This window comes from Ochotona princeps, chromosome 17, assembly GCF_030435755.1.
Source record: "Ochotona princeps isolate mOchPri1 chromosome 17, mOchPri1.hap1, whole genome shotgun sequence".
NCBI lineage: Eukaryota > Metazoa > Chordata > Mammalia > Lagomorpha > Ochotonidae > Ochotona > Ochotona princeps.
In genome coordinates, this window is record NC_080848.1 from 27,074,550 (window position 1) to 27,089,132 (window position 14,583).

Here is a 14,583-nt window from a genome sequence, read left to right on the forward strand (position 1 = left end):
GATTTACAGAGAGAAGGAAAGATAGAGAAAGATCTTCTATCTGCTGGTTCATTCCCCAAGTGGCCTCAAAGACCAGAGTTGAGCTGATTTGAAGCCAGGAGCCAGGAGCCTCTTCCAGGTCTCCTACATGGGTGCAAGCTCCCAAGGCTTTGGACCGTCCTCGACTGCTTTCTCAGGCCATAAGCAGGGAGCTGGATGGAAAGTGGAGCAGCTGGACATGAACAGGTGCCCATATGGGATCCTGACGTTTACAAAGCAAGGATTCAGCAACTGAGCCATTGCGCCAGACCCACATTTTCTTTTTAGTTTATTTGAAATAATGGTAAAACAGAGAGACAATAGTGAGGACTGGGTCAGGTGCAAGTCAGGTGTCTGGTCAATCAAGGATCTGATTGCTTCAATCATAATCTACTGCCTCCCAGCAGCACCTTAGCAGAAAGCTAGATCAGAAGCTGAGAGCCAGGATGCAGACAGGATGCAGGCATTCCAAGCCATGTGTTCACTGCTTGCCAACACCTGCCCTGTTTTATACCACATTTCCTTTACTCAACCCTTGATGGATATTAAGGTTATTTCCCTATCTTGACTATTATGAATAAAGCTATAGTGAACACTGAGTGCAGACATCTTTAGGAAAGAATAATTAGGATCTTATTTTTTCATACACTTGGGCAATCATTGCCTTTTAATTAAGAACTTTTAGACTATTTGCATATAATAATTGAATTAGTATCAATTACTTTTCCTTGTCTTATTTCTCATTCCTTTCCTTCTGCTTCATATATATGTGTGTGTATATATGTGTGTGTGTATATATATTTATTTATTTTCATTGAAAGGCAGATTTACAGACAGAAAAAGAGACAGAGAGAAAGATCTTCCATCTGCTGGTTCACTCCCCAGATGGCCACAACAGCTGTAGCTGAGCTGATCCAAAGCCAGGAGACAGGAGCTTTTTCCGGGTCTCCCACACGGGTACAGGGTCCCAAGGCTTGAGCCATCCTCCACTGCTTTCCCAGGCTACAAGCAGGATGCTGAATATGGTATGAGGACTGTGTCTGTGGAAGGTTGGTTGGGCTGGGCCACAGCACCTGTGTGAGATATGGGGCTGGGCAGAACTGAAGAGGTAGCTGTATCCACCATTATGTGCACTGGCTGATGCAGGTGACAGAATGAATCTGACCCTCCACTAGTTGGTGCACACAAGAATCAAATCTGAGGTCACCCTAGGCAAGGTTTCTTGAGTGAATCCCCAACTAGATTGCTAGACTCAAACCCTGACCACAGGGAAAATCATGAGATATCTAGTCCAACCTTAAAATACATGTATCAGATCTAGGCCGCCTCAGTTGCTGATGCCTATGCAGTGGACAGCATGCCCAGATCCACACAGGGGACATAAGAGCCAGCTCATCTGGGTCAGCAGGGAATGTCAACTGCCTTGTTAGAGGATGGAAAGCACAACATGGTAGACAACTCTCCTGGCCAAGCTTTGCAGCGTTTTCCTGGGTCTGTGGATGCACTAAGGTGGACTTGGTCAGCCAATAGACCTTGCAAAGATTTTCTCAACCATGGTGCAGACAAAGTCTCAGAACTATCAAAACCACTCAAGTAACACCCTCGGAACATTCTTCCCTATGTCACAGTCTCTGAGGTGTCATCAAATGACTGCCCCCATATGTAGATGTAGCTTGACAGCAAGGAGTGGTCCCCTCACCCTCTTCCACAGTGGATATAGGAGGGAAAAAAATTTGAAGCATTTCACTCCCTCCAAAAAAAGAACCAGGCATTAAATAGTTACTAGGAGGCAGGGTGGGGGATGGGTATTGGGCCTAGTGGTTAAGACGCCATTGTCCTGGGGGCCCAGTGCAGTTGCCTAGCAGCTAAAGTCCTCTCCTTGAACACGTCAGGATCCCATATGGGTGCCGGTTCTAATCCCAGCAGCTCCACTTCCCATCCAGCTCCCTGCTTGTGGCCTGGGAAAGCAGTCAAAGACAGCCCAAAGCCTTGGGTCTCTGTACCTGCGTGGGAGACCTGGAAGTTCCTGGCTCCCGGCTTCGGATCGGCGCAGCACCAGCCATTGCGCTCACTTGGGGAATGACTCATCGGACAGAAGAGCTTCCTTTCTGTCTCTCCTCTCTGTATACCTGCCTTTCCAATAAAAATAAAATCTTAAAAAAAAAAAAAAAAAAGACACCATTGTCCTGATCAGATGCCTAGATTCCCTGGTTTCAACTCCCACTTTCAGCTTCCTTCCATACGGCCTTGAGAAGCAGCAGCAGAGGACTCAAGTGACTGATTCCCTGCCACCCACTTGGAAGGTCTGAATCCAGTTCCCAACTATGGCTCAGTCCCCTTCTGGCTACTCCAAGCATCTGGGGAGTAAATCAATGGATGAGACTTGTCAGTCCCCCTCCCTCTCTGTATCTCTGTTTCTGGGGGTGGGGGAGCTTAATGTAAGCTCTATTGATAAGACTTGTCAACTGGTGGGCTAAATTTAACAGTGATCAAATGCTAACACACAAAGGGCCCCTTAGTTTTCTGAAGGAAAAATCTCTAATTTTCCTGAGCCACTGCTCTACACAAAGGGTGGACGAAAAGAGCTGAACTTTTAGATAGTCTGTCCATTTTTGGCTCCCCAACCTGCCCACTGGTGAAATAGGTACTTCTAAGTCAGATACCTCTGCTTTTCTGTTTCTTTAAACAAACCTCCATTTCTAGCTTTCAGCATTCCTGGGGAGGAAGGCAAGGAATCATCGATGTGTCATGTGCTCTCTATCTGTTTCTCAACTTTTTGCTTTCAAGCCCTCTGCCTCACCATGACATGGACACTATCCTCATCCCCCAGTCTCAGTTCTCTTTTCCTTTACATACAGTCATGGAATCCTCTTAATTTGTCTTTGTATACTTGAATATACTGTAGTTAAATCACAATCAGAAGTTTCTTCTTTTGTTTCTTTTTCAGCTTCTTTTGTTATATTACTTCAATTGTCTACTATGTATAGGTTTAGCCATCAAGTATTGACAATTTTTTTTATTATTTGTTTTGATTTTTATCTGAAAGCCAGAGAGATGAAGACAGAGAGAGAGGTCTTCCATCTGCTGTTAAATGTTCCAAAATATCTTCAGAAGCCAGGAGCTGGAATTCAACCCAGGTCTCTCATGCTGGGCAGAGACCCTAGTTTTTGAGCCATCATCTGCTCCCTCCCAGTGTACACATCAACAGGAAGTTGGGTTGAAAATGGAATGGCCATGACTCAAATTTGAAAGCAAGCAACAAAAAAGAAGTTGAGTAACAAGTCATCTACAGAACAGCTAACACGTCCAATAAGAGAAGTGGGTGTCTTGAGCGGGAACTTAACTACTGCACCACACACCCGTCCCATAATGACTTTAGAACAATTATATTCAGACTGATATAATAAGAACATTCCCCTTTAAAATACGTAACTCTGTCCTTGTTAAAATTCTGATACAGAATAAACACACGGCAACTTTTGCGAAGGACACAGGGATGCACTATAAGAAGGTCAAATGGAGTTCTGGCTTTACTAGTTGTTTTTACAAAGAATAAGTACTTGTGAAATTAAAAATTAAAAGAAGGAGGGTTTGGGGAGGGGGGGGAGAACCCAAGTATCTATGTAATTGTGTCACATAATACAATGTAATTACTGAAGTTAAACAATATATAATTAAAAAAAAAAATTAAAAGAAAAGGTTCCATTATAATACATCAAAAAATTAAATGATTGGAAAGAAACCTAATCAAGGAGATGAATATTAAAAAACTAGAAAAATTGATGAAAGAAATAAAAGGGTACACAAATAAATGGAGAGATATCTTAGCTTCACGGACTGAAAGAAACAATTATTAAGTTACCTAAACCACACAAAGCAACCTACAGGTTCAATGTCATCCCTGTTGAAATTCAAATTTAATTTCTTTAAGATTTATTTAATTTTATTTACAAGGGAGATTTAAAGAGAGGAAAGAGAAAGAGAGAGGCAGAGACATAATTCTACCTGCTGGTTCAGCCTCCCAAAACAGCCACAAAGGCCATAGGTGGATTGGTCCGAAGCCAGCAGCCTACAGCTTCTGCTGGGTCTCCCACATGGCTGCAGGGACCCATCTTTCTCAGGCACATTAGCAGGGAGCTGGACCAGAAGTGGAGTAGCCAGGACTCAAATCAGCGTCCATATGGGATGTTAGAACCACAGGCAAAGGCTTAAGCTACTATGCCCTGACACTGGCCCCAAAATTAATTTTTTTATGAAATAGAAAATTTCTGTTCATTCTAAAATTCATTTGGAATCTCAAGAGATCCTAAATGCAAATTGCAGTTTTGATTTGCATTTCCCTGATGACGAGTGGTGTTGAGTATTTTTTCACGTATCTGTTGGATGTCTATTTAGATCTATTGCCTGATCTTTTAAAAAGATTTTATTTATTATAGAGATGAGGAGAGAGAAAGATTTTCTGTCTGCTGGTTCACTCCCCAAGTGGTTGCAATAGCCGGAGCTGAACTGAGCTGATCTGAAGCCAGGAACTTCTTCTGGGTATCCAGAATGGAGGGTCCCAAGGCTTTGGGCCATTCTCTACTACTTTCCCAGGCCACAAGCAGGGAGCTGGATGGAAGGCAGAGCAGCCAGGATACAAATCTGTGCTCATATGGGATCCAAGAGCGTGCAAGCAAGGATCTAGCCACTAGGCTATTGCACTGGGCCCTCTATTGCCCATTTAAAAAAAATTTTTTTTGCTATTTTGTTGATTTCATTGCAAATTCTGATTTAAACAGAGAATCTTTAACATGCACCAAGTTTCCATTAATTTAAACATATATCCTCTTGGTTTTGTCTTCTAATAACAGAACATCTGTCATTACAAAATTTTAAATATTTGGAGATGATTAATGAATCATCATTCTACAAGCTAACCTAACTACCCTTATTTTCATTAATATGGCCAATAGTTTTCAAAGCTTAAATTCTTATATCGTAACATTAGGAAAATATTACATACTCTATAAGATAAGTAAGGAAGAATGTGGCAGTTAATATTATGTTAATAGCAATATGATGGGTACAGTGCAATTATAGATAATGACCCAGAAAAACTGTCATGCACACATGAATTCTGCACCACGGTCCTACTTCTAGCATGGCACAGCATCATCCTTACCAGGGGACTTCCCTTGCTGTGAGTTACTTCTTCGTTCTCTGTGTCTGGCTGGAGTGGATAAACCTGTGTCTTTGCTGGCTTTGCTGGCAGGCCCCATTTCTGAAATGAGGAATCCCATTTGTTCCGAAGGCAGGATACTCTCAGGTGGACTGGTCTGGCATTTTATACTGGCATCCACCTAAAATATTAAATCCACATAGTATTCTTAATATTTTCCTCCAAATTTCTACTAGAACTTCATAAATGTTATCAGATGTCTTATATTATGAAATTATGATCCAATAAACATGTAAAATGTTCCAGCCTTATGATACTGCCTTTGATTTTGTTCTGTAAACATTAGTAAGATGCACACTTCTTCATACTCAAACCACTAAAATAAACCTGGATTTAAAACATTGACATATGATCAGAGGAATATTTATAATGAACTTGATTCATTTTAATTTACAAAAGTATGGTATTTGTTTTTGTTTTATCTGAGGGGTGGTGAAGAGGGAAAGAGGGAGCTGGTTTGCTCCCTAAATGCCTTCAACAGCCCAAAGCCAGGAGCTCAAAACTCAATCAAGATTTCCTATGTGGCTGATGGGGACTGGTCCTTATGCCATCACCCACTCCCTTGCAATGTGCACATTACCAAGGAAGCTGGAATTGGAAGTAGAGCCAAGACCTGAACCTGGGAACTCCCACTTAAGATACAGGCATGCGGGCTCGGCAGCGTGGCCTAGTGGCTAAGGTCCTTGCCTTGATCCCATATGGCCGCTGGTTCTAATCCCGGCAGCTGTACTTCCTCTCTGTCTCTCCTCCTCTCAGTATATCTGACTTTGTAATAAAAATAAAAAAAATAAATCTTAAAAAAAAAAAAAAGATACAGGCATGCAAGGGGGTGGTTGAACCTCTGTGCCAAACACCTTCCCCCAAAATAAGATGTTTTCATCATGCTTGGTTCAGATCACCATATGTTACCCCTCTAACACATACTTCATCAAACATTTTCTGTAGGTGATATTGGAACAGTCATAGGCATTGCTGGAAGGTATCGATTGGACAGACACTTCATTAATTTTGTGCTCTTCATTTTAAAGAGATACTCAGTTACATAAGCTTCAACATTTATAAAAAAAAATTGGGGGCCGGTGATATGGAAGGGCAGGTAAAGCCACCATCCTACATCCTATATGGGCATCAATTCAAGAGACCTAGCTGCTCCACTTTCAACCAAATTCCCTGCTAATGCGTCTGGAAAAGCCGTAGGCAATGTCCCAAGTGCTTGGGCCCCTACACCCATGTGGGAGATGTAGGAAAAGCTACTGATTCCTGTTTGGGGCTTGGCACAGCCACGGTCATTGCAGAAATCTGGGGAGTGAACCGGCAGATAGATCTCTCTCTCTTGCTCTCTCTCATTCTCTCTCTCTAACTCTGTGTTTCTAAAATATTTTAAAAATAAATCTTACACAGAAAAAGACATGAAATCTAATATTCCATCTGTAAACAAACATAAAGTTTGTGGTTCTTCCACAGACATATTTAAATTATAATGGCCCAGGCATGGCAAGGTGGCCTAGCAGCTAAAGTCCTTGCCCTGAACACACTGGGGTCCCATATGGGTGCCAATTCTAATCCCAGCAGCTCCATTTCCCATCCAGTTCCATGCTTGTGGCCTGGGAAAGCAGTCAAGGATGGCCCAAAGCCTTGGGACCCTGCACGTGGGAGACCTGGAAGAGGTTCCTGGCTCCTGGCTTCAGATTGGTTGCAGCATCAGCCATTGCGGTCACTTGGAGAGTGACTCATTGGACAGAAGATCTTCCTAACTGTCTCTCCTCCTCTATGTGTATCTGACTTTCCAATAAAAATGAAATAAATCTTTTAAAAATAAATAAATAAATAAATAAATAAATAAATGAATAAATAAATAAATTATAATGGCCCAAGTAGGCGTTAAGTTGCTACCTGGGATGCCCATATCCCATATTATAACATCTGATTCAAGTCCTGACTTCTCCACACTTCTGCTCCAGCTTCCTGCTAATGTGCATGGGAGGCACCAGATGATCACCCACAGTGAGAGACCCAGAGGAAGTTCCTGGATCCCAACTTTGTCTTGGCCCACTTTAGCTGCTTCCATGTATGGCAGGCATTTAGGGAAATGAGCCTGTGGATGGAAGATCACTTTTTGCCACTCTTTCAAGAGTTATCTATATAAGTTATATAGAGAGAGTGGCCTATACTTTGATATTCTACTGAATTTACAGTGTTGTCTTAATATACTGAGGTCTCAATAGGTTCATCATGTACAAGGAATTAACAGAAACTTTAAGACATTTGGATTTAAAGTTAGAGCTTTAAAAGGCTGTAAAAAAACAAGCAAACAACCAAAAAATTGCCTAGTGAGAGTTTGATTTCAGATAAAAGAAAGTAAGAGGAGGTTCAGAAGTTAAGAGAGTTTCTGATTTGTGTGTGTGTGTGTGTGTGCAGAACCTCTGGGATATGATCCTTCTGGAAAGCATACTGAATTGGTACTAAACCCAAATAAAATCTGGATAAACTCTCAACTAAATTAATCTTTAGCAAGAAGTACAAGGTACTTAGAGTAAATTAGAATTTTGCTATGTGCCCACTTACCTGGTGTGTGCTGAATGGTAGCCCTTCCTGTACAAACACTACAGAAGATGGAGATGGATTCTGACTCAGTTGCTCCTTCAGTTTGACATGGGCTTGTTGAATGGCTGTAGATTCTTGCACTGTGCTATTTTCAACAGGCTGAGCCGTGTGGATGGTATAGATGTACTCAGGTGACTGTGGCAGAGGGCAGGTAATGGCTTGTTCTGTTCCCACCACAAAAGAGGTAATATCTGAGCCGACAGGAGTAAGTGGCTCCAGCTGGCTAGCCTGACTGGCAGAAGACGAGTTGCTGTTGTTTGAATTAGCTAGGATATGCTGGCCTCTGTTGGGCTGAGATGTCGAACACTGGCTTTCAACAGGCTCCACTTTTACCATCTCCAATTTAGGGGAGGAATGCAACTCATCCACTATCTGAAAGACAGCCTCTAGGTTTACTTCTGTCTTTTTGTTTTCATCAGTAGCATTGCAAGACCAATTAGAAGGCAGAAATTCAACTGGATAGGAGGACTGCATTGGAGGATTCTGGGAAAAGAGAAAACAGTTTTGTTTGGATAGAAACATCAAGTATGAGGTTGAACAGAAAAGCAATAACATTTAGGCTGATGAATACCAAACATAAGTCAACTAACAGTTCACCATGGAAACCTAAAAACTAATCTATTTTTCAGCGATATTAGCATCAAATTTACTGCTAACATTTACTCAGCATCTACTATATGTCAATCATTATGCTAGGTTTAATACTGGAATAGACCAATACATTCTCAGGGTTAAAATATACAAAATCAGGGGTTGACATTGTAGCTTAACAAGCTAATTACTCACCCTGTAGGTACCAGTATCCATTTAAGTGAGGTTTGTATCCCAGCTGCTTCACTTCCCATCCAGCTCTCTGCTTATGGCCTGGAAAAGCAATGGAGGATGGCCCAGGTATTTGAGGCCCTACACCCACCTGGGAAACCCAGAAGAAGCTCCTGGCTCCTGGCTCCTGGCTTCAGATCAATTCAGCAATGGCTGTTGCTGCCATTTGGGCAGTAAATCAGCAAATGAAAGTTCTCTATTTCTCTCTCTGTCTCTCTAACTCTGCCTTTAAATAAATAAAAACAAATCTTTAAAAAAAGTAATGGTCTCCAAATACTTCTGATAATATGTCTATATATTAATTCTAAATCGGTTCTATCTACATATACTGTTTTAAGAATACAGTAAAGAAATAACAGACACAGGATGCTCACAAAGCCATCAATCCTGTTATAGATTTGGGGGAAGTAATGATATTCTGTTCCAAATGATCTGGGAAAGCATAGATGTAATAGCTATCACCCTTGGATTTCTGACACTGTTATTTTTAATAATAAAGCCACAGGATAAAACACCTATTGCTTTCAAGTTTGTATCTTTAAGATAAACTTTTTTCCTAAAGGTTTTAAAATTTTATGGAACTGTATCATAAAATAATATGGAATAATAATAAAAAAAAGAAAAAAGATTTAAAAAAAATTTTTGAAAGGCAAATTTGCCGAGAGCAGGATAGAGAGAGACAGAGAAATCGTCCATCTGTTGGTTCACTCCCCAAATGGCTACCATGGCTGGGATTGGGCTACTCTAAAGCCTGCTTCCTGGTCTTTCACTTTGGTGCAGGGTCTCAAGGATTTGGCCATACTCTGCTGCTTCTCAGGAACATTAGCAGAGAATAGGAACAGCAGTGGCACATTCAGGACTCGAAATGGCACCCGTACAGGATGCCAGTACCATAGAGGCCCCACCTAATATACGATGTTCCTGGCCTCTTAGTTGACTTTTTTTCCCCCTTTCATTTCATTTTTTAAAAAAGAAAAGATTTATTTTTACTAAAAAGGTAAGTTTACAGAGAAAAGGGAAGACAGAGAAAGAACTTCCACCTACTGGTTCACTCCCCAAGTGGCCACAGTCTGGAGCTGAGCTGATCTGTAGCCAGGAGCCAGGGGCCTTCTCTGGATCTCCCACATGGGTATAGGCCCAAATCTTGGGCCATCCTCTGCTGCTTTCCCAGGCCATAGCAAGGAACAGGATCAGAAGTGGAGCAGTTGGGACATGAACTGGGACCCATATGGGATGCAAACCTAGATCTGAAACTTCAGTCCCTGGTATTTCATTGTGATTTTAGGTAAATTGTGAAGTTTCTCTGAACCATGCTTTTGTCATCCAGAAATGGAGATTGTCACTTATCAAAGGGCTCTTGTGAGGATTCAATGAAGTCACACATAAGGCATACACAATGCTAGGCACAGAGTAAGAACTCCGTAAATGGTATTCTTGGCTAACTGACACAACACCTGAATTTATATTTCATATTTGGCATTAATATGCTAAGGCACACCCTGGAGGCTTCAAGTAACCACTCAAGTACTTTGATCCCTGTCACCTACCACAGGGAGACTCGGAATAAGCTCAGGCTTGTGGTTTTGGTCCGGCTAGCCTGGCTCTTGTTGGCATTTGGGGTGTGAGACAGTAGATATCTCTCTTTGTCTATCTCTATTTCTCTGCATTTCAGATTTTTAAAAGGAAATAATGCTGAAACTCACTTTTTAAAAATTAAGTAATTTTAAAAATTCATTTCTCAGTCACACTAACCACATCTAAACTGAAGCCAGGGGCTGGAAAACTCAATCCAGGTCTCCCATGTAGGTGGCAGGGACCCAAGTGTTTTGAGTTGTCAACTGCTGCTTCCAAGGGTACATATCAGCAAAAAGTTAGAAAAAAAAATTAAGTTCTGTGCTGTGGAGTGTGGGCAACCAAACAACATCTTTTTTTTTTTAAAGATTTATTCATTTTTTATTACAGCCAGATACACACAGAGGAGGAGAGACAGAGAGGAAGATCTTGCGTCCAATGATTCACTCCCCAAGTGAGCCGCAACGGGCCAATGTGCGCCTATCCGAAGCCGGGAACCTGGAACCTCTTCCGGGTCTCCCAAGCGGGTGCAGTGTCCCAATGCATTGGGCCGTCCTCAACTGCTTTCCCAGGCCACAAGCAGGAAGCTGGATGGGAAGTGGAGCTGCCGGGACCAGAACCAGCGCCCATATGGGATCCTGGGGCTTTCAAGGCAAGGACTTTAGGCGCTAGGCCACGCCGCCGGGCCCAACATCTTTTTTTTAAAGATTTTTTTTATTAGACAGATATACAGAGAGGAGAGACAGAGAGGAAGATCTTCCGTCCGATGAGTCACTCCCCAAATGGCCACAATGGCCAGAGCTCAGCTGATCTGAAGCCAGGAACCCAGAGTCTCTTCCGGGTTTCCCATGTGGGTGCAGGGTCCCAAGGCTTTGGGCCATCCTTGACTGCTTTCCCAGGCCACAAGCAGGGAGCTGGATGGGAAGCTGGGCTGCCGGGATGAGAACTGGCACCCATGTGGGATCCTGGTGCGTGTGAGGCGAGGACTTTAACCACTAGGTTATCATGCCAGGCCCCAAACAACATCTTCACAGCTGTACCACATGTAGGCCACTCACTTAATTTTACATAATTTAAATGGGCACATGTGTCTGTTGGCCACCATTCTAGACAGGGCTGGCCTAGAAGGAGCATAAGACATCTTTATTGGTATCCTCTGTTTTGGAATCAAGAAAACTGAGCCCATACTCCATAATTTACACCAGTCTACTCATTAATAGAATATTACATTTTGAAATTCCGTCAGGTCAGTAATAGGACATATGGAGCACAGATGTATCCATTGTCCCAGGGCTTTTACCTGGAAGTAGTTACAGTGGGCATAGGAAGAGGCAGTGGGCGTGGCACAGCTACTGAGGGCATCCATGTGGGTGGAAGGAGAACAGCACTGGAGCACAGCTGGAACAAACACAAACACAGGGCTGTCAGCCAGAAGAACCCAACAGCATGCAACCTGGAAAGCCCGCCAAAGAAAAATGTCCTTTGAGTATCTAACAAAATTATACTTAGTGCTATTATTTGTTGAAAATAACCTGATAACTCAAACTTTATAACAAAATTTAAAAGGGTCATGTTTACTCTTTTAAGTAGTTTCTTTAGCACCCAAACATATTGCTATTTTTCTGACTCTACATTTATTCTGATAGCAATTTCTTTTTTTATTCGTTTCTTATTTTTGGGGTCTTTCTTTGTGAAAGTAATTTATTTGACTGAAAATATGAGAATGTATTTGAAATTCCTAAATAACTGTTACAATCATTTAAGCAGTAACAATCATTTAGAGGAGGATTGCTTTAAATAAGAATAAAATATTCTGCAAATGTACTTATCATTAAAGAATGGATCTAGTGGAAATATATACAAAGAATGCTTTAATTATTTCAACTAGTTAGGGATGCAAATCTTAGAGTCACACAACCCGACTTTGGGGCCCTGCTGCACATGAACAGATATATAATCTTTGGCATAGTTAATTTCTTTGTGTCTTATCTTCTGTATCCTATTAAAATAGGCGTCACAATAGAACCTGCCTTAATATGATTGTTATGAGTTAACATGCACAAATCATTTAGAACAGTATGAGAAATCAATCACTGTTAGCTGATATTATTTTATCTAAAGAAATGCATTTTATAAAATTTTTATTTATAGGTAAGATATGAAAAGACTGAACTCTGTACCGGGAAAATTATATTTAATACATCAAGTCTCCTCTTTTCCAGATACAGGATTCCTAGTACCAATGAACATCAGTTATAGCATCCTACTTACAGAGGATGATTTAAGAGTGAACTATGGGGCTAAGCACAATGGCCTAGTGGCTAAATCCTCACCTTGCACATGCTGGGGTCCCACATGGGCACCAGTTCATGTCCCAGCAGCTCCACTTCCCATCCAACTCCCTGCTTGTGGTCTGGAAATGCAGTCGAGGACAGCCCAAAGAGTAGGACCCTGTACCCATGTTGGAGACCTGGAAGAAGCTCCTGGCTCCTGGCTTTGTATTGGCTCAGCTCCGGCTGTTGCAGCCACTTGGGGAGTGAACCAAGGGACAGAAGATCTTTCTCTGTCTCGCCTTCTCTCTGTAAATCTGCCTTTCAATAAAAAAAAAAAATCTTAAAAAAAAAAAAGAGTGAACTATGACTATGTTCCTGGCATGTAGTGGTTGCTTCATAGATACTGCCTATAAAAACAGTTAGGGGAGGTACTCAACACTACTTTAACAAGTGAGCTAAAGTTCACAGAAATTCAATAAATTGTCCAGAAGTAACTGATGGTGACAGAGCCAGTAATCAAATTGTCAAGCACCTACTTGCTAATACATCAAATAGTTACACTTCCCTAAGACCTATTTTTCTATTTAAAGATTTATGTGAAAAAAAATTTTTATTTGAAAGAACAGAGTGACAGAGAAAGAAGAGACAGAGATCTTCCACCTGCTAGTTTATTCCTCCAATGTGTGCAACAGCTGGGGCTAGACTAAGCCAAAGACAGGAGCCAGCAACTGTTTTGGTCCTGTGTGCATGGCAGGGGCCCTGGCAGTTGGGCCATCTCCCCTTACTTCCCCAGATTTACTGGAAGGAGGCTGGATCTGGAGAGGAGAGCCACAGCTTGAACCCACACTCCAGCACGGTATGCTGGCATCACAAGCCTCAGTCACTGTGGCCATTCGGAGGTGAACCAGTGAATGAAAATCTCCTTTTCTCTCCCTCTCTGCCACTCTTTCAAAAAACAATTTTTAAATATTGAATAGTTTATAAAGGCAATCTAGACAAACATTTTCTCATTATGTGATATACAATTTAAGATATTAAATTTTGCATGCAGAAAAACTTAAAACAGAATTCTACTTCAAATATAAATGCATTTTCTGAACGATGTTTTTAACACATTATTACAAAACACCATATTTCTAAAATTGTTACATAAAATCCAAGTTGTCATTTCTTTTTTTTTTTTAAAGATTTATTCATTTTATTACAGCCAGATATACACAGAGGAGGAGAGACAGAGAGGAAGATCTTCCATCCGATGTTTCACTCCCCAAGTGAGCCGCAACGGCCAATGCGCGCCGATCAGAAGCCGGGAACCTGGAACCTCTTCCGGGTCTCCCACGCGGGTGCAGGGTCCCAATGCGTTGGGCCGTCCTCAACTGCTTTCCCAAGCCACAAGCAGGGAGCTGGATGGGAAGTGGAGCTGCCGGGATTAGAACCGGTGCCCATATGGGATCCTGGGGCTTTCAAGGCGAGGACTTTAGCCGCTAGGCCACGCCGCCGGGCCCCAAGTTCTCATTTCCAATATCTGGCACACAACTTCTTTGTCTTGATTCTTTGGAGGTTAAATGTTAATTTTGGATGCTAAATTAAAATGTTTTGGATATGACTTTGGCCTAAAGTATCCAAAAGTATAGACATCTGGAGAAATAAATTGAATCCAAATAGCTAAACACTAAACAATGGCAACAAGGTTTATTAAAACCCTGGAGAAAAAAAATAAAAACACGCCAAAACATTGTTTTTTCTAGTTACAACTAAGGAAAACCTGGCCCCCTAGTGGCAGAGAAACACTTAGAGGCTTCAGGTTTTCATTTTAACAGGGAATCAAACAGTCCTGCTTCACTACAAATTAATGAAAAGTGTTGGCTTTATTTTTGTGGCATTTCCATGTTCTCAACCACAGGTTACATCTTTTGAATGTTCAATTTTACTTTAAATTTCTTGGGGGAGGGTACAGGGGAAATCCCTGGGCCCACGGAACCATATCATGGAAAATAAATTTTTTAAAAAATTTATTGGCAAAGTAAATAATCTACAATACAACAGAGGACATGTTAATATGTATTTGATAGCTGA

The 14,583-nt window shown here is 41.6% G+C and overlaps 1 protein-coding gene across 1 annotated transcript in view; it reads right to left on the reverse strand.

Moving 5' to 3' along the window:
• HSF5 (heat shock transcription factor 5) overlaps positions 1-14,583 on the reverse strand; it is a 50,950-nt gene that overhangs the window by 13,082 nt on the left and 23,285 nt on the right. Inside the window, exons 3-5 of the mRNA XM_004590984.3 lie at positions 11,535-11,632; positions 7,802-8,323; positions 5,180-5,357 (exon numbers count right to left, since the gene is read on the reverse strand). Coding sequence (XP_004591041.2) covers positions 5,180-5,357; positions 7,802-8,323; positions 11,535-11,632 — 798 coding nt within the window. The remainder of the gene's footprint in view (positions 1-5,179; positions 5,358-7,801; positions 8,324-11,534; positions 11,633-14,583) is intronic.